Source organism: Zingiber officinale, chromosome 5A (assembly GCF_018446385.1).
Source record: "Zingiber officinale cultivar Zhangliang chromosome 5A, Zo_v1.1, whole genome shotgun sequence".
Classification (NCBI taxonomy): Eukaryota; Viridiplantae; Streptophyta; class Magnoliopsida; order Zingiberales; family Zingiberaceae; genus Zingiber; species Zingiber officinale.
Genome location: NC_055994.1, coordinates 131,456,317 through 131,477,452, shown reverse-complemented (window position 1 = coordinate 131,477,452; position 21,136 = coordinate 131,456,317). Strand labels below are relative to the sequence as shown.

At 42.3% G+C, this 21,136-nt stretch overlaps 3 protein-coding genes across 4 annotated transcripts; 1 reads left to right on the top strand and 2 right to left on the bottom strand.

Annotated features, from left to right (window-relative positions):
- Positions 1-596: 596 nt before the first annotated feature.
- On the bottom strand, positions 597-4,806 carry LOC121981832 (protein ROLLING AND ERECT LEAF 2-like). Its single transcript, XM_042534582.1, has 4 exons — positions 3,226-4,806; positions 2,936-3,120; positions 1,732-1,955; positions 597-1,630 (listed from the first exon to the last, which is right to left on the bottom strand). Exons 1-4 carry the CDS (start codon positions 4,346-4,348, stop codon positions 835-837), a joined length of 2,328 nt encoding a protein of 775 aa, XP_042390516.1. The 5' UTR covers positions 4,349-4,806; the 3' UTR covers positions 597-834.
- Positions 4,807-4,946: 140 nt separating this feature from the next.
- LOC121981833 (peptidyl-prolyl cis-trans isomerase FKBP20-2, chloroplastic-like) lies at positions 4,947-6,600 on the bottom strand. Of its 2 annotated transcripts, XM_042534584.1 has the most exons (7): positions 6,496-6,600; positions 6,353-6,419; positions 6,108-6,247; positions 5,910-6,019; positions 5,442-5,550; positions 5,282-5,358; positions 4,947-5,199 (listed from the first exon to the last, which is right to left on the bottom strand). In XM_042534584.1, the coding sequence occupies exons 1-7, from the start codon at positions 6,551-6,553 to the stop codon at positions 5,080-5,082; spliced, it is 681 nt and encodes a 226-aa protein (XP_042390518.1). In that variant the 5' UTR covers positions 6,554-6,600; the 3' UTR covers positions 4,947-5,079. The 2 variants fall into 2 exon arrangements, with proteins under 2 accessions (XP_042390518.1, XP_042390517.1); XM_042534583.1 differs by having other exon boundaries at positions 6,108-6,419.
- A 2,228-nt stretch (positions 6,601-8,828) lies between these two features.
- LOC121980024 lies at positions 8,829-9,751 on the top strand. Its single transcript, XM_042531997.1, has 2 exons — positions 8,829-9,508; positions 9,598-9,751. Exons 1-2 carry the CDS (start codon positions 8,829-8,831, stop codon positions 9,749-9,751), a joined length of 834 nt encoding a protein of 277 aa, XP_042387931.1.
- Positions 9,752-21,136: the final 11,385 nt, after the last annotated feature.

The window sequence follows — 21,136 nt, the reverse complement described above, 5'->3', positions numbered from 1 at the left end:
AACCTGAGCGCAACTCCACACATGTATGGCAATTGCTGCAGCTGGATCTCATTACCTAGAGTTGATAGGTTCCTTGTGTTTTTCTCATTAGAACTTTAAGAATGAAAGTAAACATTGTTCTTTCAAACAGGAAATTAAAGTAAAAAAGATAGACACTTCGCACTTTGAAAGAGAAAATAACTTTAAAAATAAGAAGAATCTTCAACTTACAACGGAGAAAAGGTGCAAGGGGGAATTATTTGGAGATGGAGACTGCTTAGGTTGTCCTTTGGAATATAAAAATTCCTGCACATGGCAAACTTGACATATCAGATAAAAATTATGTAATAAAAGACTGAATATTCACTGTTCCTGGAATCACATCTTCAGATCAAACAGCAACAAGAATGTTAAAGCAGTCCAAGTAGAGTTTATAAGAAACTTTTTGAAAAGGAAAAGGAAAAGGAAAAAGAAGCCTTACAAAGCTTTGGACTCTGGATTCTTCATATGCATGTTTCTGAGATCAAAGCTTCAAACAAATGCTTCAATTGATCCAAGATCTTAGGCTTAAAAAGGAAGATAAACTATTTACCTGCTACTATCAATTTCCAACAAGATCATTAAAATCTGTGACAGTGAACTTTATTAAAGCACAAAAAGCAGCTCTCATCTGAGGGTACCATTCATCCCCTTGTACATTCCAGAAACGGGCAAAATATATCATGCCAAATTATATCTACATCAACTATTAGCCTAGGACCGCACGATAGAGAAACAATTTTCTGCCTGTCTGTAACTATATCTTCTTGATCACATAAATAATAAAATAGCCCAAAAAGTACAAAGGGAGTTTCATCAAGCCGATCCAGCTCGACGGCAAACACCTTCCATAGCTTCGACAACCATTCTAGAGAACCCCGTCAATGCCTGAAACACACCAGGGAGGCCAGTCTGTATATTGTTAAGGGTCAATGATCTTGTGACCTCAACTGCCTTTGCGTGCCTTGTGATCTCCTCTTCGACCTTTCTCCGACATGCTGCAACCTCTGACTTTTTCTCAGCCAATGGATCACGCATGTCAAATACTTGTCCATCATTGTCATGCCCCCCACCAGGAAGCGCAAGACCAACCATTGAGTATGATTGGTAATATTTTTTCTCAATATTTCTCAGTGCTGTGGACTTCTTGTCGAGCTCTTTTGAGTAAGTTTCAGCTCGTTTCTTAATCTTCAACTCTTCTGCCTGCTTTGTGTAAATGACATGGATGACGTTCATGAAACTCTTTACAGCCTCAGAGAGTACAGTATCAGGCAACCTATCTAGAGCTTGCTTCCACTCATCACAGAAGGTGGTGAGTTCATTTGCGATAGGTGAATAATGATCTCTCTGAGGGTTGTCACTGCTGACTTGACGAAGTGTAAGCTTAAGCCAGCCATACAAGGCACGGACATAGTCACGATGATATTTCACAAGTCGGTTGAAGCTTGAATGCCATGCTGAGACAGCAGCCTCAAGGTCACGAGTCGCTAGCCTATGCAAGTTAGATGTTGATTCACCATTAGAAGCACTATTCACAAGACCTCGGACTTGTTGCACAATATGGTTCTGGGTTTCATGAAACTGGTTCACTTTCCTCCACATATTCAAAAGCCTAAAAAATATATGAACTTATTTAGACAGAGCTAAACAGATGTTTTAGTAAATCATATAGGCACTGTGCAATGAAATATTGAATAGGAAAGAGAGACTCACGCATAACAGATCTGGACAAGTTGTGGAGCAAGTTCATCATCACGGACTTCAGCTATCGCAGTTGATGTAGTAGTGACAGCTTGAGATGTCACTATGATTAATGACTGTAACTTCTTGATCGAAGCCTTGGTCTTGTCCAGTTTAGCATCCACCTTTCCCTTGCATTCCAGGCTCTGTAATGTCGAAAGTTTCTTCTCATGCTCAATCTTCACGCCTTCTCTAGCCTATAGATCAAAGCGTCATAGGTACATCCATCAGAACCATAACATCGGCGAAGAAATAACATACACGGAGTGTTCATCGGATGCAGATGCATAGGAGATGGTATACTAGAACTGAAATTCATATAAAAGAAGAAAAATATCATACTCATAAAATGTTTTTTATTATAGAGGACAGCCTAGTGCATGAAACTCCTTATAAAGCTTATCAAGTCATTCTTAGGATAAAACCATTTATCACATTATATAGGCCTTTGCCATAACCAGATGTAGGCACACCTGCAGCATAACAAAGTGTGGTAGGATCTTAGAAATATTAATGCTAGAGCACTGTTTTTACTTCTAAATTTCCAACAAAATGTAGGAGATATTGTGTGATCACTTCCTAATACAGCTTATACCCAAAGAATAATTTCAGATGTGTATCAGTAACTGTAAGCAACTAAATAGGAGAAAATCCATAAGTTTTACAGGAAATTTGCACATGCTTCTAGTTCTAATTGGTTGGTTTACCAGACTTTTAAGTCGCTTTATAATGAAAAGATTCTGATCTGGTAAACAGAGCAAGAGAGTTTTACATCAGTGGTTCGAATTTTTTGTTTGACTAAGGTTACTCACCCAGCCTACGATACAATATATGCAGGAAAGGAAGTCGCAAAAAATGGCAAAACTATGAAAAGAAATAGTGAGTTTGGGTGCTAAAAAAACTAATTAATAAAAGTGAACCTTAAATGTATTCCAACTTAGTGTCCCATTAACTTGAATCCAGCCACCAACATCTAGGATAAGCCTGAATTACTATCCTTGATGAAACTTGCAATTGACAATCTTTTATAACAAAATCAATCAGGAATGAAGAGGCCAGAAAATTAAATGTATGTTTGTCATAATCAATGCTTAAGCAGCAGGAGATGTAGATCACCCGTTGAATCATTCTCAATGACAACATGAAAATGCAATGTATTGCTAAAGATGGTTGATACCTTCACCTCCTTATAGAGCTTAGTCTCCCAAGCCAAGAGCCGCTCCAAAGTAGATCCATGGCTCTTCCCTCGGTCAGACTCTTCCAATGCAGACGTGTCCAGGCTGTACCGAATTGCTAATGGTGGTTTGGACGTCCAGCTTGAGGATAGCGTGCTCAGCACACTGTTCGAGTGGTACACCTTCTCTAAAAGATGAATATAGTCAAGATAATCAATCAACTGAAGCAGTAATTTGACATAGAGGTTTGTATTTGAAAGAAGCATGAGGAATGGCTGCTCTCTCCACTTACTCTTGAGCTGCCTGAAGCTACCATCGAACTGGGCACGGCCAATCTCAAGGAGATCTGAGAAGGCGCTGCCGGCGTCGGCAGCCTTGACGAAATACTCCTCGAGGGCTGCAGCAATTTCCGCCAGATTGTGGTGGCGCACTGCCAACGTCAACTCAGCGGCGGCGGAGGTGGATGATGTCTCCTCCCGACGGCCTCCATTCCATCTGGCCAACGACGATTCCACCACCAACCTCGGCCGCAGCCGCGACTTCGCCTCCGCGGCCGCAGAAGAAGCAATCTCCGACGGCGTCGCCTGACTAGATGCGAATCCGCTGTACTCAGATCTGGCGGCCATGTTCTCGGATCGGGAAAAGGTATTCCTCTCGTTGTCTACGTCCTCCTCTAGCTCCGGCTCGCTGTCGGATCTGGTGGATGAGCTGGTGGTGCTCCGGTAATGCTCGCCCCAGTCACGGCAGTGGAGCTCTTCTTTTCGTTCTCCGTATCCTTCTTCATCTCCCGGATCCTGCTCCTCATCAGATTCGTCCGCTTCTTCTTCCAAGGGAACCTGGCGTTGCAGGCGATTCTTCTCCTCGAGTTCGGCCTTCCTACGCTCGTAGAACTCTGAGTCCGGGGGCGAAGGAGGGTAAAAGTTCTCCCAGTCCCAGGTGGATGAGGACTGGGAGGGGGTGGTAGCGTACGCCCAGTTCACCGGTGGGAACTGGGTGTGTCCGCCAACCGAGGGTATGCGGAAGTGGTTGGCGGAAGAAGCAGCGACAGTGGGAGAAGGAAAGGGGGAAGCCGAAGAGTGATTTTGCTGCTGGTGGCGGCGGAGTTGTGGTATCACCGGCGGTGGTGGCGGCGGTAGAGTAGAGGGAGTCGGAGGGGGAAGTGGGCTGGGCGGGGGGAGGGAGGCGGGGGCGGAGGAGCGGAGGAGGACGGGCTGGGCGTGTTCGGAGACGGCCAGGGGCTCACCCCGAGCGAAGCAGGTGAGGGCGGAGCCAGTAAGGCGGAGCGAACGGAGGTAGTCCGCGTGGGCGGAGGCGAGGTGGTGGCGGGAGTGGACGATCTCCGTCATCAGGCGGCGCCGCTCCTTGCAGCGCCGCACGCAGTCCTCGTTCTCCACCCTCGACGCCGAGCATCCCATTTGCTCTCGCGGTGGCGGCAACCAAACGACCAACGGCAGCGATGCGGAGAGATTTTAAGGGGAGATCAGAACGAAAACAAGAATGTCGTACTTCACAGCAACGATAGAGAAAGTTCGATTTGATCAATTAATAGATCAATCAATAAAAAAATCACCACCAAATAATTTACTTATACACAGAAGGTGGGGCGTGAGTAGTAACTGTGACCGTCGGATCGCAGGAAGTCCAGATTTACGGTCGACGCAGCTACGACAGTATCGGTGATCGGACCGTATGGTCGTCTGATTGCCTGCGCATGTCGATCACCAAACACGCAAGTACAGTGTCATTCTTAATTTCAAGTGATGAAAAGAGTGGGCCATGTTCACCCTATCCAATGAGAGAAGAAATCTTCTCCGTTCGCTGCTAAGGTATGACCACATTATCTACCAGTCATATTGTAACGCACTTAAAAAGTTAAAAATATATACATTTTTTTTAAAGACAAATTCAGTGAGTGCGTCCGCCCAGCATATAATAACGAAGGAGGGCCCATTCTCTTGAATGGTAGAAAGAGGGCTTTTATGAGCTCGTCCAATTGTGCAAACCTAGAATCTCTTGCACAAAACTGAACTGTTAAAGTGCTAAAGGTAGAAGTTACCACAGTCTACGAAGGGAGTGAGTTTGCACCATCCTTTTGACATTATGAGGATGGCTGGAATTTATTTTGAACAGGAGTGTAATAAATTTCTCAATTACAGACGACATCAGAGTAAAATCCAATTGTTCTTCTCTGGCAATCGTTCACATCAAGAAGTTCTATATCAAAAACTTCAAATTGCTTTGCGCTGAAGAATGTCGAAGGTCCTACCTGCAGTGAACAGATAAATGACAAGTTTTACTGATGATCTACCAAAGGAAGAAAGAAGGGAAGAAATAGATTTGGAACTTACTGGAGGCCCTAGTTCTGGAGGAATAATGATTCTTCTTTTCCCTCCTGGTCTCATGTCCCTTATTCCTTCCTCAAATCCTGCATGGTGGTGGCTTTGTATTTTTCACTTCACAGTTCACAATTGAAGAGTAAGAAAGGGTTTTGCTAGATGTAGAACTTGCCTGGGACCAATGATTTATTCCCTAGTCGAATTTTAGCAGGTCGGTCTTGCAGGTAAGTGCTGTCAATACGACGGCCTGATTCATTATAACCAACATAGTGAAATGTGACCTGCGATCAAAGAGATTCAAGTAGAGAACTCATTCACATGCCAACAGAATGCAAACACCTCTACTGAGCAGTATGTGGAAAAGGAAGTATTCAAGAATACAAGGTTTGTCATTATAGTTCATGAAATCTGTAATTGATGACATGAATTGGTAGTAGTAGCATCCTAAATAAAGAAGAACAAGAAGAGATAAGAGTCTGGTTGCTGTCAATCTGTGTGCCCGATGGCCCTGATCCATATGCATTCGATAGAGACAAACTAGGTTAATAGTGGTATGAAATTATTCAAAAGGGCAAATGGCAATTTAAGATGTGATCATGGATTAAATGTATGAAAAAGTGAAAATTGATCTAAGGATAACCTGTTGACCCTCCTTTGGGCAATCACCTTTACCAACCAGTATATCCAGATAGATGAGTCCGGAGTCGGTCGTCACATATTTATCTGAAGTCACTACTTTAACTTGAAAGCCTGGATTGAATGAAGTAGCATGTATCAGAGATCTGGATAGATTTGCAGGCTCGAACTTAACTTATTGATGGATTGAAGAGACATTCACCTTCTCTAACGAAATTGGGGAAATCATCAGGAGCATTGTTGGCCGTTTGTATCTTCTTGTTCTGTTCGAGCAGTCGCTTCTCATTGTAAGGGTTGCTACCCTTCACCTTCCCGGAGGCAGAAGAAAGCGCCAGCATAGAGCTGTAGGAAATCAACGAAACAAAAAGAAGATCCCTCCTCCGGTTTCTATCCCTACGATCGCCTGCCCAGGTACTGCGAGAAACAAAATCGTGTTCAAACCCTAACCTTTGTTCTTGCTCGGACGCTAATATGGAAGTCCTAACAGGAACCGCACTAGCGCCTGGAAAACTTCCTGCGAGCCAAGAAATTGTTGAACTATCAAGTGAGGATCCGACGAGAACGAAAACAAGGCGAAGATTAAAACGCACTGGAAGTTGATGAAGCGAGCACGGAAGAAGGCGAGGAGAAGGGAGAGATGAGGTACATCGTTCCTCTTCCTTGTGCTTCTCGCAGGTCGGTGAACGGATTGGATAGGCGAGGTTTTGAAAACCGGACCGGCAAGGCCGTGGCCCATTTAGAAACCGGTCGACCAGGAGAATCCGGTTCGGTTTAGTATTAATTTTGAGCAATACTGATCAAATTAAAAAGAATGGGCGAAAGAATATTTTCATTATCATCAAAAATGACTATGTACATCATTATTCAATTCATGTCAGTGAAAAGTTCTCTCAAACAGTAGACGGTCGTCGGTGGCGGCCGATGAAGTCGAACTCGCGTCGGCCAACAACTCGAGGGGGAGCAGAAATGCGGGTCCTATCACTGTATGGAAGAGAGGCCCCGAGGCTGCAGGGCTCGGCGGCGGCTTTATGAAGGGGAGGAGGTTGCAGAAGGCCGGCCCCTTCGTGGTGGTGGTGCTCAATCCTGGCAAGTCGCTTCTACTTGGTGCTACAGAAGTTCCCGTCGCCGTCGTTGTCGATTCGGCCTCGCAAGAGACGGCGATCCGCCACCCCACTTGTTCGCCATTTCCTCCTGCAGTTCGATCACCACAACTTCACCAGCCCTTCTCGGCTGAGGCGGCGGGACTTGCCGGTGCGGAGTAGTGATATAAATTTAAATTAATCAAACATTAAAGATAAAATCAAGTTGAATCAGAAAAGTTCAGCCAACCCACCGATTAATTGACGATCTCGCCGGCGGTCTGCAAGCAGCGGAGGAAAGTGGTGCACTTCCGCAGCCGGGCATCTCCCGATGCGAAACTCGACGATGTGATCAGGCCAACTAAACAAGGTCAATCAAGTTTTTCTTTGCCCGTCATATTTTAAACAACAACAGAACAAGAAATATTCAGTCGAAATAGTACTTCAGCTGTTCAGCATCACATGAAAACACAATAAGGTCAATCAAGTTGCACAAACATCCATAGTCGTGTCAAGAACGTAAAGGAAATTAATGTTGCTAATTGAATTTGAAAGCTTCAGTTCCTCCTCTGCTCAACCCTGCGCGCCCACACTTGTTTCGCGTTGATGGAGAACCTGAACACAGGCGAGTCGTGGAGCACCAGCGCCACGTATCCCTCCCTCTTGAACACCACCCTCGCGCAAAACTGCGCCATGGATGACGACGCCGCAATCTCCTCAAATACCACTCGCTCCACGCAATCGCCCCATTTCCTGTTCAATTTAAACAATAAAGTAACAGAAAGAATTCTATAAAATTTCTCAATCAAAATCCTTTACTCTGCGAAGTAGACTGCTATCTCATGCTCTGTGAACGGAGTAGTCGCTAGGAAGGTGAGGATGAGAGAACGCTGGTCCACCGAAGTCTCATCCGTCAGGGAGAAGGGCATGCAGGGCCTCGCTAGCTCCGGCGGCATATGTGGCGGTGCAGTGTTGCGTCGGCGGGCGTCCTCCACCGCCTCCTCATAACGACGGAAGGTGGCGAAGAGGGCGTCGTCCAAGAAAAACCTGCTGGCAGTAAGGGTCTCGGCGATGCGCTCGGCCGCCTCATGGCGATGGAAGTGGAAGAAGCCAAGGTCGATGGGGCGGGTGGTGAGAGAGGCGATGACGGGGATTGCGAGGGCGGACTCCCGCGGAGGGGAGTCGCGGCGGAGGCAGTCGAGGATGAACTCTGCTTCTGCGGTGAGACGGATGAAGGCGAAGGCATTGTTGACGTTGTTTCTGAGGTAAGGGATGACGTTGATGCCGGTGTTGTAGAGCCAGACGAGGAGCGCAACGACGATACGGGAGACATCGGGAGAGATACCGTGGGCAATCAATTGGTCGTAAATATCGCGGTCGACCTTGTGAAAGAGAATAAGATGGTATACGGAATCAAGATAGTTGAATTTGGAAGAAGAAGAAGCCATTGCTGATCTTGATCTCGATCAGCAAGCCATAGCAGGGGCTGAGTTCATATATAGGGTTGGAATGGGCGCGGAGTGAATAGACGCTGGCCTCCATGAAACAGTGCACAGCGAGAGTGGACGTCGGTTCATGGCAGGAACGGCGCAACAGATTGAAGCAGGGATCATGGAATTTGGAATCACAGACTAATTATCATCAATGAGTAGATTAATGGTGATGCAAATTGGGTAAATTGAGTTGGTCGATTAAGGCTAGAGGATTTGAAGATTGAACGTGAAGAAGCGCGCTCGTCGGTCGCCAAGAGGCGCGTACAAATTTGGTCGTACCCGTTCACACCTTACAAAATGCATCCCGATGGCTGCTGCTGTTGCTCGAGTTCGTCGATGGTGATCGACTAAATGGCTTCTTCTTCTTCTTCTGCTTCCTCCTCCTCGTTTTTCTACACGCCGGTCAATTTTGTTATTTCGGTCCGCGACCTGCTCCTCTTCCACAAGGCCGACCGCGCCGCCTACGACCGGTTGGTCACCCTCGGCACCTCCCCCACCGTCGCCCGCAATGTCGTCGCTCTACTCATGTGGCTCGAGAACACTGGCATCGACGCCCTCGCCCACCTCCGCCTCCACGCCAGCAACCCCGCCGTCGTTCTCCGCCTCGTCGCCGACGCCGAGGCCATCCTCAATTGCGTTCGCAGCGACGGGCCCCCACGCCAGCCCCCCGCCCTAGGAGCCCTCGGCGCCATCCCCCTCATCGCCACCCTCGGCTCCCACCCGCTCGACCTCCACTTTTTCCACCGCCACCGCGATGCCGCCGTGCAGGGCCTCACCTACCACCTCATCCGTATCGGCCCGGTAATTTTCCACGACGGCCTGCAAGCCACCTTGGCCTCGTACGACGCGGCGGAGGCGGAAGCCCGCAGGCGGAACCTGTCGCCGCCTCCGCTACCGCCGGAGCTGGCGAGGCCCTACATGGACGCCGTCGCGGAGCTGTCGACGGCGGCGGAGGACGAACGATCCATCTTCATCACCTTCTCCAGGGGATATCCTCTGTCCCAAGGGGACATCGAGGAGTACTTCAGTAGGTATATACGTTCTCACCGATCGATCCTAAATCTGGTGAATTTGAAGCATGATGTATATAGCTAATCATCTGGATGGATGACAAACGCAGTAAGTGGGGAAAGTGCGTGGAGAAAGTGACGGTGGCGCGGTCGGCGTCGGCGGTGGCGCCGGTGTACGGAAAGGTGGTGTTCAAAAACGTGGCCTATCTGGGACTGGTGCTCAACGGCATGGACCTGGTCAAGTTTACTATAAAGGGAAAGTAGATGTGGGCGCGCAAGTACGAACAGAGAGGGAATAATTGATCCATATCGTCGAACTACTCAACGTGGCTGCATCTTACTTAAATGCAAAAAATAAATATTGTTTGAAGAATTTTCATTGTAAATCTTCGAATTCCTTTGATTTACCAGAATTGAGTTGAGAGATTTAATTTGTTTCGGGTATTTGTGAGATTTTTCTTTTGGATTTTAAAGACCTCTTCGAGCTAATATGATAATCTTAAATTTAATTAACCAAAATATCACATTGACACTATTTGTTTTTAATTGCAAGTGTATCGTACCGTTAATTCATTTGACACTGAATCTTGTCTAACGACCTTAAGAAGAGAACCCACGGACAAGCCCGAGAGAAGCTTAATAAGAAATGTCATCTTAACAACTTTTATTCCTGAAAACGCGCACACTATTAAATTGAAACTGAAAGAGTAATCAAGATTTAAATGGCTTTTATATTAGCAACAAGACTCTCAACTTGATTTTTCCCTTTTCTAGTTTCAAGCTCATTTATAGATATCAATTCAGCAATTTGGGTGGCATGAGTTAACAAAGTGTGAAAAAAAATGTTCAACAGATATTGCTACTAATATTAATTGCAGTCAATGAGCAGAAGCAACTTGAGGAGTATTTTTCAAAACATAGAATGTATGTTAGCATTATAAGAAATCGTGTATTTTATAATTTCTATAAAATTTTCATGATTATGTGAATCTCGAGTTTCATCATGACCTCTAAAAGTTAAACTTTGACATGCACATAATTTTGCAACATCAATTAAGACCTTAAGTCGTAAACAATTCTTTTCAACCAACTCAAAGGATTCCAGGGTCAAAGCCTAAGAGAGTAAGGGCCAAGGAGAGCTCATCTCATTCCACTGGCTCAACGCTCTGGTATTTCCCAATAAAAATTCTTTTGAATCTACCTCCCAGGGTGAGCTTTGGGAGAATCAGAGAGGTCTCAGATCAACGAGCTACCATAGATCCTTTAGTCAATTCGAAGAGACACTTCTTAATAGGATTTCCAGACTTGGCGAGTGGTATGGGTATAAATGAATCAAGTTACTCATAAGTAATTCGAAACTCGATTTAATAAAAGCTCGTTTGAACTCGTTTAATGAGATTCATTAAGATAAACAAATCAAGCTCAAGCTTCACAATACTCGGCTTGTTAGCTCGTGAACATCTTCGTTAATAAGCTCATGAATTAACTTTTAAATAAAATAATAATAGTTTTGATATTAATTTATAGATTTTACACTCTACTTATGAAAAATATAGACAAACATATTAAATTTATTTATTAGAATAAAATTATAAATTTTATTAAGAATATTATAATTTTCTCTAAATGTATAATTTAGTTTTTAATAAATATTTAAATTTATAATTTATATTTATTAAACTCATTTAGGTCCAATAAAAGCTCGAATAAGTTCGTGAGCTATGAATATATTCGTTAAATCAATCTCGAGCTCGTCTATTATAAACGAGTCAAACTCAAACATTCAAGAATTCGGCTCGATTCGGCTTGATTACACCCCTAGCGAGTGGAGCTTATATTTAACTTTTGGACCTGGGGTTATTTTGCTTGTTAATAGCTCTATCAATGTGTTGAGAAGAGTTCGTCAAATCATGAGTACATTCATAACTTTCTTGTGTAAAGAATTGGGACCACAACCTTCATGAATCAAGAATGAACAATTTTTACCATTATTCACTTTTTTCCAAGATTGAAATCCATCAATGGTGAATGCATTTATCCCAAAATGTGCACTTAGCCTTGTAAAAAGAAAACATTGAAGGCAATATGCAATATTTTTGGAAGGAGAATATTCCAACCAATCAGGAAATAACTTATACCAGGAAGGTCAAAATTTTCTTCCACTCTTGTTTACATAGTTAGAAGACTTATATGGGGTTGCTTTATAAGGAGCCGAAATCAAATAAGCACACATAATTTCATCTCTTTTATCTGGCGGATAATCTGATATAGGATTAAGCTTATGTAATCCAGTATCTCGCTCAATATCATATCAAGAATATTGATATCTTGAGCCGCCTTTGGAAATTTTGTTTGAGAAGATTTTGGAATAGAGGCTTGATCATTAGAAACATTGAGAACCATAGGAGAATTATTGTTCGAGTTAATTGACGAGGTCTCCTGGATAGAAGAATTAACACAAACAATATTTTCAAAAAACCATTTCTTAAAATAAGAATTAATTTTCCTATTACTCATTGTGACATGCAGAAATCCAAAAGAAAAAAAAGCTTGATCACATCAATTGAATAGGTCATGTAAATGGAGACATTATAATTTAATACCCCATTAAAATAAAGACAATTAGAGAATGGAAAAACATAAAGCACAAAGTTAAAGAAAGCTAAAAGAGATAAAAAGTCAAAAGAGTCAAAGAGATTGTTAGGGTCGATTTGTAGATGCAGCGGAATGAAACACGAAACGCATTTACAACGCTAATACGAAGGATTTACTTGGTATCTACCTTAAGAATAGGTGACTAATTCAAGGATCTACGCACGACACACTCTCCACTATGAAAACTACTTCTTCTCGGTAACTACCGAAGGCGAAGAAGCCTTGTACAATACTCACACAACAAGATACAACACACGCAATAAGAAAATACAAGAATACAAATGAAAAACCTATTCTTTCTTAATCTCTTGTTGATGAAAACTCCTCTAGACCCTTTGGAAACTGCAATAACACTTCTCTTCCAAGCTCTCAGTTCGGTGGTGAGTAGTAGTGAAGGATCGTGTAAGTGCTACGAAGAAGAAAGCTCGCCACGACTTTATACTCGACGCTTCTAGGGCTCCCAATCGATTAAGCTTACTCCCAATCGATTGCCACATGAGATTCACGCCATCCCAGCCGTCCGTTGCTCGCTACCTGCACAACGGTCATATCCAATCGATTGACCAATCAATTGAGGAGGCTTAAATCGATCGGCTGATCGATTCAGGGCACCTCTATGCTCCCCTGGAAAAGGCTTGAATCGATCACCCGATCGATTCAGCCTTTCTCGCGTCACGCGAGATGTCCTACCCCCACCCTAATCGATCGACTGATCGATTGGCGGTACCCAATCGATCGGCTGATTAGGAAACTGCGTTCAACGTAGACCTTGGTATCTTAGTCAGTGAATTCTTTTCTTGATTCATCGATCGACTCTCGATTCTACTGCACACCACATCAACTCCGTAACTCATACCACCGAAAGCTTGACAGAACCAGCCCCGCTGGCAGCCTTAGATTATCCACTCAAGTCATCTCAATAGATAAGTTAGAATTGATTTTGTGTAATTTCAATTTAGTAATTTTTCCCAATATCTCCAGTAATAGACTGTCTAACAATCTTGAAACAGATTTTGATTCTATTAAGATGGTCATAAAACAAAGTGTCAAGGTGCAACAGACTCAACACATTAAGGTCCGCTCCACCCCAATTAGAACCGTGTCAATCAACCATGGGGAAAAGCCAGAGAAATTCACTAAATTGAACTTCAAAAGGTGACAACAGAAGATACTCTTCTACTTGACCAAGCTCAATCTGATTCGGTTCTTGACCAAGGACCCTCCCAAACATGTTGAGAATGCTGATGCTCAGACCATCAGTGCAATGGAGGCATGAACTCATCCTGAGTTTCTTTGTCGAAACCACATCCTCAATTGTCTTGCTAACTCGCTGTACGTTGTGTATAACATGAAGAAAACGGTTAAGGAGTTGTGGGAGTCCCTACACAAGAAGTAGAAGACGAAGAATGCAGGGCTAAGAAGTTCATCGTGGATTGATTCCAAGACTACAAGATGGTTGACTCCAAGACGGTGATCAACCAAGTCCAGGAGCTTCAGGTGATCTTGCACGAGATCCACTTAGAAGGGATGGTTTTAAGTGAAACGTTTCGGGTGGTTGTTATCATTGAGAAGTTACCTCACAGCTGGAAGAACTTCAAGAACTACCTAAAGCACAAGTGGAAGGAGATGATGAATGCTCTTCTATTGAGCTATGGACTACCAGAGTTCATGTAGAGGGAAGCTGTATTAATAGCTGATTACTTTTAAATAAGGTGCCTCGAAAGAAAATAGATAAGAGCCCTTATGAGTTGTGGAATTGAAGACAATCATCCTATAAATATTTACGAATGTGTGGCCAAAGTTTTGGTGTCTAATCTGAAAAGAATTAAAATATGACAAAAGACTATTGATTGCATATTTATTGGATATGCATATAATGAAGGGCGCTGGAATTCTGTTCTCTTTAAATTTCCTTTACAAAAATTGTACAAGTATAGAACTTTTCCTAGCAACTTGCATGTTCAATCAGACATATGTTTGATCAATCAAGCAAGTTCTTGACGGATCAAAGCACACCTTGATCGAAGTACAAGATCGCTGGCCTCTTGTGTTGGTATTCCAAAAATGATACAAAGAAAACTAACTAATTACGCAGCGGAATTAAAGAACTAGTTGTACATTTTCTTTGTAGCTAAAGACCTCTTAATCTTCTGTCATATTCCTCTCCTCTTCTTGGGCGTCGTGTGGGCAATGATCTACCAAGACAACACCACCCTCCTTCTCTTCTCGATTTCCAAACCACCAGCTACAAAATGAGCTCTTAGAATGGGGCACCTTCTCTTCTTCTTCCTCTTCTTCAAGCCGCCGACCACCAATGGATTGCTAGGAAGGGGCACCGGCCCTAGCTAGGAGAGGAAGGGGGGCGCCGACCCTAAGAAAGGAGAGGAGGGGGGCGACCCTTGCAAGGTGAGGAAGGGGCGGCCCTAGCAAGGTGAGGAGGGGCGCCGACCCTAGCAAAGGAAGAGGGATGTCGGCCACAAGGAGAGAAGAGGATTGTGGAGAATTAGAAAATTAGGTTTTAGGGGCCACCACCTACTCCTTTTTATAGGTTTGCCGTCAGTTACAAGGAAATAAAAAATAATAGAATTTTGTTTAGAAAAAAATCTAAACCAAAACCAAGTTAAACCAAATCAAGTTAAGTTAAACCAAACCAAGTTAATTTAAACCAAACCAAGTTAAGTTAAACCAAACCAAGTTGTGGATGGGTGGATGCGATGCTTTATATAGAGGCTACAACAGGGACCTAGAGGAGGAATTGGTTTAGGCCTCCTGATGGGCTTGGTCTTCTTGTGTTCGGCCCAAACATCCAACCCAAGTCCATCAATAATAACTCATATCACTAAAGAATTATTATTGAACTACCGCACCAATCCCATATTATAATATGAGCTTCTTCTTATCATGAGTGCGTTAATCTCCCTGTGTTTAAGATATCGTATGTCCATTAATTAAATAAGTTACTGACAACTCAATTAATTAACATCTGATTCCAAGAGTAGTATCACTCAACTTTATTATCATGCCGGACTAAATCCACCTACAAGATTTACATGATAATCTTTATAAGCTCCTCAAGGGGGCATCATCAGCCTAAATAATTAGGACACAGATTCCTTCTATAATCAACAACACACAATATAAATAATACTATATCCCAATTCATCGGGCCTATTGATTTAACGAATAAATCTCACCCATTGATAAGTTAAAGAAATAAATACTAAGTATATGTGCTTGTTATTATATCGCGATTAAGAGGACGCACATCCATAATAACAGAAGTTCTGTTCTTTTATATAGGCAGTACAAATCAAACAACCTCAAATGATCCTGCTCAATACACACATAGTGTACTAGTGTAATTTTATAGTCAAGACAGACTAATACCAAATTACACTACAACCGTTCCAATGGTTTGTCTCAATCCATCTTGGTTGTGAGCTATTATTTATAATTGATAAGGGGCCGATAACATGATCTTCTGTGTGACATCACACACCATGTTATCTACAATATAAATTAAATTGACAACTGCATTGACATATATATAAATATAAAATATAAACATTTGACCAAAGTAATTTTCATTTCAAAATATTTCAAAACAAATATTCATACAAAAGTTATGCGTATAGTATACATCCCAATATATAACAGCAGTGTATATCAGTTTTTTGTGTATGAGTTACAAATACCCGATATACACAAAAATTTGAAAATAAAATCAAGAAATGCCTCATTCTTTGAGCATGTATTTCCATATAAGACTTGAGAGGAAGTCGGCTCCTCTAAACGGGCATATGAAACACAAGGTGAAGATGATGATGAGGAACTAGTCGATGTTGAGCTTAGACAGAGCAAAAGAGCTCAGGTAGAAAAATCCTATGGATTAGATTTTATCACTTTCATGTTGGAAAGTGAGCCCCAAAATTACTCAGAAGTAGTAAGCTCTTCTAATGGACCTCGCTAGAGAGAGGCAATTACATCTGAGATAGAATCTATCTTGTAAAATCACACTTGGGAACTTCTTGATCTTTCTCTAGGAAGTAAACCACTAGGTTGCAAGTGGATCTTCAAGAAGAAAATAAAGTCAGATGGTACAATTGATAAGCATAAAGCTAGATTGGTAATCAAAGGACACCGACAATGAGAATATCTTAATTACTTTAATACATATTCTCCGGTGTCGAAAATAACTTTCATTAGAGTGTTGTTGGCTATTGTAGTTTTATGAAATCTTGAAATACATCAAATGGATGTAAAAATAGTCTTTCTAAACAAGGATTTAGAAGAGAAAATCTCTGAGTCATCTGGCCATCTCTAGTAGACCGACATCAACACACGAGTGCGCACGACTATAAAGTTAATAAAATTTAATTAAGTGTTGCTTTCTTTATTACTGCTTTTAAAAGGGAGTGTAGGTTGTTACTGTTGAAACTCCAAGGTGTTTTGATGTGATCAAACAAGTTAAGTTAGGTCATGTTTTGTTTAACCCTTGTGTCTAAGTGTGCAGGAGCTTAGAAACACAAGAAGTCGAGCGGAAGACGCGGATAGCGAGAAGGACGACACGGGGAGAGAGCCGATGGGCTCGATGCGTCTGAGGGACGAGGTGATCGTGGAAGAGTACACCGGTGGATGAGAAGAACGTACACGACGTTCGAGGGATGAGAACCCGGGGAGGAAGGCTTCTCGAGGAGAAGGCCGGAAGTTGGATTCGGGTGAGTCCTATTTTGGATGGTCGAGATCACCCAAGCTAGCTGAGCCGGAGCGAAAGACCCGGACCGAAGCGAGCAGCACCGGAGCAAAAGTGAGCAGACCCTGAGTCGGCTTTTTTACCAGATCGTGTCAAGCGCGATCCGTTGCGTTGGGGATAAAGTTTTATCCCCCCAGGGAGCCCGGAACCGTTTCCAGGCGCCCCGACCAAGGCTATAAATATAGCCTTGATCCATAAGCTTTTCATCAATCACAAGTAATTCAATTCTAAAACTTGTACGCTCCATTTTAAAGTTAAGCTTCTATTTCTTGTGTGTCAACGTTGTAAGAGGCTTCTCCGCCCAGAGGAGACTTTTTAGTACGCTTTTCATCTACCTTGGATTAACAACCTCCCCAGTTGTAACCAAGTAAATTGTGAGCCTCGCTTTCTTTGTTTTATTTTGTTTACTTTGTTTATGCAAGTGTTTTAGTTGAAAATCCGAGAAAGGTCGAATTTATTTTTTTCAGGGCAATTTACCCCTCCTCTCTTGCCGACCTCCAAAGGGACCAATAAGTGGTATCAGAGCAAGAATACTTCAGAAGGACTAACCGTCGACCGAAGCAAGCAACCAATGGTCGGACCAAGCATCGTTCCACCAAAATTCGAGGGAGACTTCGCACACTGGAAGCGTCGTATGGACGTATTTTTGAAAACCGATTTCAAAATTCATTTAATAATAAAGTACGGTTTTGTAGCTCCGACAAATCAAAATGGAGCAAAAAAGAAGAGAGTCTTTGGATGAAGAAGGAGTAGAATGATTTCGTAGTAAATAACCGAGTGGAGTATCACTTGTTGAGCGTGCTGCCACCTCAAGAAGTCAATCGTATCGGAAGCTACTCATCGGCCAAAGAACTCTGGGAAAAATTCTTGGAGCTTCACGAAGGCACATCCGAAGCCAAACTCGCAAGGAGAGATATACTTCGGAACAAACTGATGAACATCCGTCTGGAAAGAGGTGAGAAAGTAGCCGATTTACATGCAAAGGTAAAAGAGTTAATTATCGGACTCGAGAATCTCAGTGAAACGGTAACCAACCGGGACACCATACGCTACGCACTCAACGCTTTTCCCAGAACTTCAGAATGGACGTCAATCATCGACGCCTACTACATTTCGAAGAACCTGGAGGTAAGTACACTCGAGGAGTTATTTTCTACTCTTGAATTACATGAAACCATATGTGCAAGGACAACAAAGGAATCAAGTCAGATAATGGCGCTAAACGCAACCAAGAAGGATGAAACCAAGTCAAACTCAGAAGAAGATCAAGTAGCGTATATGGTAAGGAATTTTAAAAAATTCTTTCGATCTAATAAATTTAAAGAAATACAGAATAAGAAGAATCTAAGAAATAGAAGAAGGGTTCGTTGCTACCAGTGTCAAAAAGAAGGGCACTTAAAAGAGGACTGCCCAGAACTCAAGAAGGACAAAGTGAAGATACCCAAGAAGCACAAGAATCTAAAAGCTACTTGGGACGACAATTTATCATCTGAATCCGAAGTACAAGAATATGTCGGACTAGCACTGATGGCGAGTTATGAAGGATAAAGTACATCAGAACACATCATCGATGAAGGGGGAGTGACCTCAGATGAATGCAGCGAAGCAGGGGGAGAGTCAGACTTCAAGTCTGATATGATAAGTGAGGTATGTCTCTTACCTCCTGATCAGCTTTATTTCGGTATTAAGGCTATGACAAAGTCTATGTATAGATTAAAAAGTGAAAATACTAAATTAAAAAATGAAAACTTAGAAATAAAAAAGAACTTTAGCAAAATCATGTTTGATAGAGGATTTTGATAAAATGAAACTTGAAAATGAAAAATTAAAAGAAGATATAGAAAAATTGAAAAACTCTACCTGTTCAAATTTTTCTGCTTTTAGAAATTATAAGGGATTTAATTGGTACTATAAGTTTCATAAAAGTCATATTAGAAAGATATCAAAAGTTTATGTACCTAGAAAATACCTGATTAACCCTGTAGGATGGAATCTATATTGGGTTCCAAAGTCGTGTTTAACCTGAACTATTAATTAAATTTAGCGCTTTTCAGCGAGAAAATTAAACAGTGAATTTTTTTTATAAGGCTTTGTCTAAGGAAGTGGTTGTTGCTCCAATAACCAAGAAGGCCTAGTGCCTCGTCATGACCTGGAAGCCAAAATATTGAAATAAAATGTTTAATTAACTTTCTGACAAAGCATTAAGATTGAAATCTAATAATGCTTTAAAAAGTCTTTTACACATTTTTTCTTAAAAAATATTTTTAAAAAATATTTATGTTTACAAAAACTTAGAAAATATTTTTTAAATTTTTGCCTCAACACTTATGGAAATTTTTATTTTCTGTTGAAAATTTTGAAATATGTCTCAAACCTTGATAAATATTTTTTTTATTCCGTTGCATTAAATTCTTAAAATATATTTTTTTACTTAGAAATTTTTTTGAAATTACCTTAGACTTGTTAAAAGCACCCCATTTTTTATATGATCAAAGGGGGAGAAGAATGTTAAGTCTAGGGGGAGGTGTATTTAAATTTTGATTGAAAAAAACTTACTTACACTTATTTTTCAACATTATTTATTTTTTCATTATGTTTGTTTTACCCTATCTTAACTTGGGTTGTTCACATCAAAAAGGGGAGATTGTTGGAACCCCAAGGTGTTTTGATGTGATCAAATAAGTTAAGTTAGGTTCTGTTATGTTTAACCCTTGTGTCTAAGTGTGCAAGAGCTTAGAAACACAAGAAGTTGAGCGGAAGACACGACTAGCGAGAAGGACGGCAAGGGGAGAGAGTCGATGGGTTCGGTGCGTCCGAGGGACGAGGTGGCCGCGGAAGAGTACACCGCTGGACGAGAAGAACATACGCGATGTTCGAGGGACGAGAAACCGGGGAGGAAGGCTGCTCGAGGAGAATGCCGGAAGTTGGGTTCGGGTGAGCCCTATTCCGGATGGCCGAGATCACCCAAGCTAGCAGAGCCGGAGCGGAAGACCCGGACTGAAGCGAGCAGCACCGGAGCAGAAGGCCCGGACCAGAAAGTCAACTGGGTTGACTTAGTGGTCCAGGCGCCCGGAGTCAGCTTTTTGACAAGATCGCGTCAAGCGCAATCCGTTGCGTTAGGGATAAAGTTTTATTCCTCCAGAGCGCCCGGAACCCCTTCGGGGCACCCCGACCAAGGCTATAAATATAGCCTTGATCCAAAAGCTTTTCATCAATCACAAGTAATTCAATTCTAGCACTTGTACGCTCTTCTATTTCTTGTGCGTCAACGTTGTAAGAGGCTTCTCCGCCCAGAGGAGACTCTTTAGTACGCTTTTCATCTGCCTTTGATTAACAACCTCCCCGGTTGTAACCAAGTAAATTGTGAGTCTCGTTTTCTTTGTTTTATTTTGTTTACTTTGTTTATTCAAGTGTTTTAGTTGAAAATCCGAGAAAGGTCGAATTTATTTTTTTCAGGGTAATTCACCCCTCCTCTCTTGTCAGCCTCCAAAGGGACCAACAGTTACACTGTCCCTATCTTTGTATTCGATTACCTCTTTAGGCGGTTTCGAAAGAGACGTTTAGAGAATTATCCATTGATAGGTCCATGGGGCCTGAGTCTTGGAGTAAGAGTCATCGAAGACTCTAAACCAAATAAATCGGTCGAATTTTCCTTATGTTCTTTTTAGTTTAAATTTTCCACTGTGATTTTATTTTAAATTTTTAAAATAACTCTATTTTCAAAAACACGTGATTCATCCCTCCCCCCCCTCTCATGTGCTCATGATCCAACAAATTCTTCAATTTTTTCTAGACTTCCTCCACTCGATGCCACATCCTTTCAATCCGGTTCAAGCTTGACTTCTCTCTTCGGAGAGCATCCTCCATTTGATGGTCCATCCTTTCCATCTCTTGGGAGTCATATGTATAGTCTATTTGGATAATATTACAAAAATCATTCATCGCTTGCCCACGTAAATCCGTTATTGCCTCGCCTTGGGCCCTATCAATTCGTAACCCAATTTCAATGTCCATCGACTCACTTAGCATTTGTAACAAAAGATGGAATCCACCACCCCAGCAACCCTACTTGATCGACCCCATGACCATCTGTGAGGGGTAAATTGGGAAGCTGTAGTTGACAAATGTGGGGAGAGCTTTTTTCCTTAGCTTTGCCAATATTCGAACCCTTGTCCTATGGTAACAACTTTGCCCCGCGCTAGCCAACTCAGCCCTACCCCACGCAAATCCTTCATCACCTC

What these genes read in the sequence shown, in the direction of transcription:
- LOC121981832 (XM_042534582.1), bottom strand. Translation starts at nt 4,348, where the DNA reads ATGGGATGCTCGGCGTCGAGGGTGGAGAACGAGGACTGCGTGCGGCGC. An exon ending in TAGCTTCAGGCAGCTCAAGA is followed by an intron (nt 3,121 to 3,225) that starts GTAAGTGGAGAG and finishes TTCATCTTTTAG; the next exon opens with AGAAGGTGTACCACTCGAAC. An exon ending in CTTGTCCAGATCTGTTATGC is followed by an intron (nt 1,631 to 1,731) that starts GTGAGTCTCTCT and finishes TATATTTTTTAG; the next exon opens with GCTTTTGAATATGTGGAGGA.
- LOC121981833 (XM_042534583.1), bottom strand. Translation starts at nt 6,553, where the DNA reads ATGTACCTCATCTCTCCCTTCTCCTCGCCTTCTTCCGTGCTCGCTTCA. An exon ending in GCTCGCTTCATCAACTTCCA is followed by an intron (nt 6,420 to 6,495) that starts GTGCGTTTTAAT and finishes CTTGGCTCGCAG; the next exon opens with GAAGTTTTCCAGGCGCTAGT. An exon ending in CTCCAGAACTAGGGCCTCCA is followed by an intron (nt 5,200 to 5,281) that starts GTAAGTTCCAAA and finishes TGTTCACTGCAG; the next exon opens with GTAGGACCTTCGACATTCTT.
- LOC121980024 (XM_042531997.1), top strand. Translation starts at nt 8,829, where the DNA reads ATGGCTTCTTCTTCTTCTTCTGCTTCCTCCTCCTCGTTTTTCTACACG. An exon ending in ATCGAGGAGTACTTCAGTAG is followed by an intron (nt 9,509 to 9,597) that starts GTATATACGTTC and finishes TGACAAACGCAG; the next exon opens with TAAGTGGGGAAAGTGCGTGG.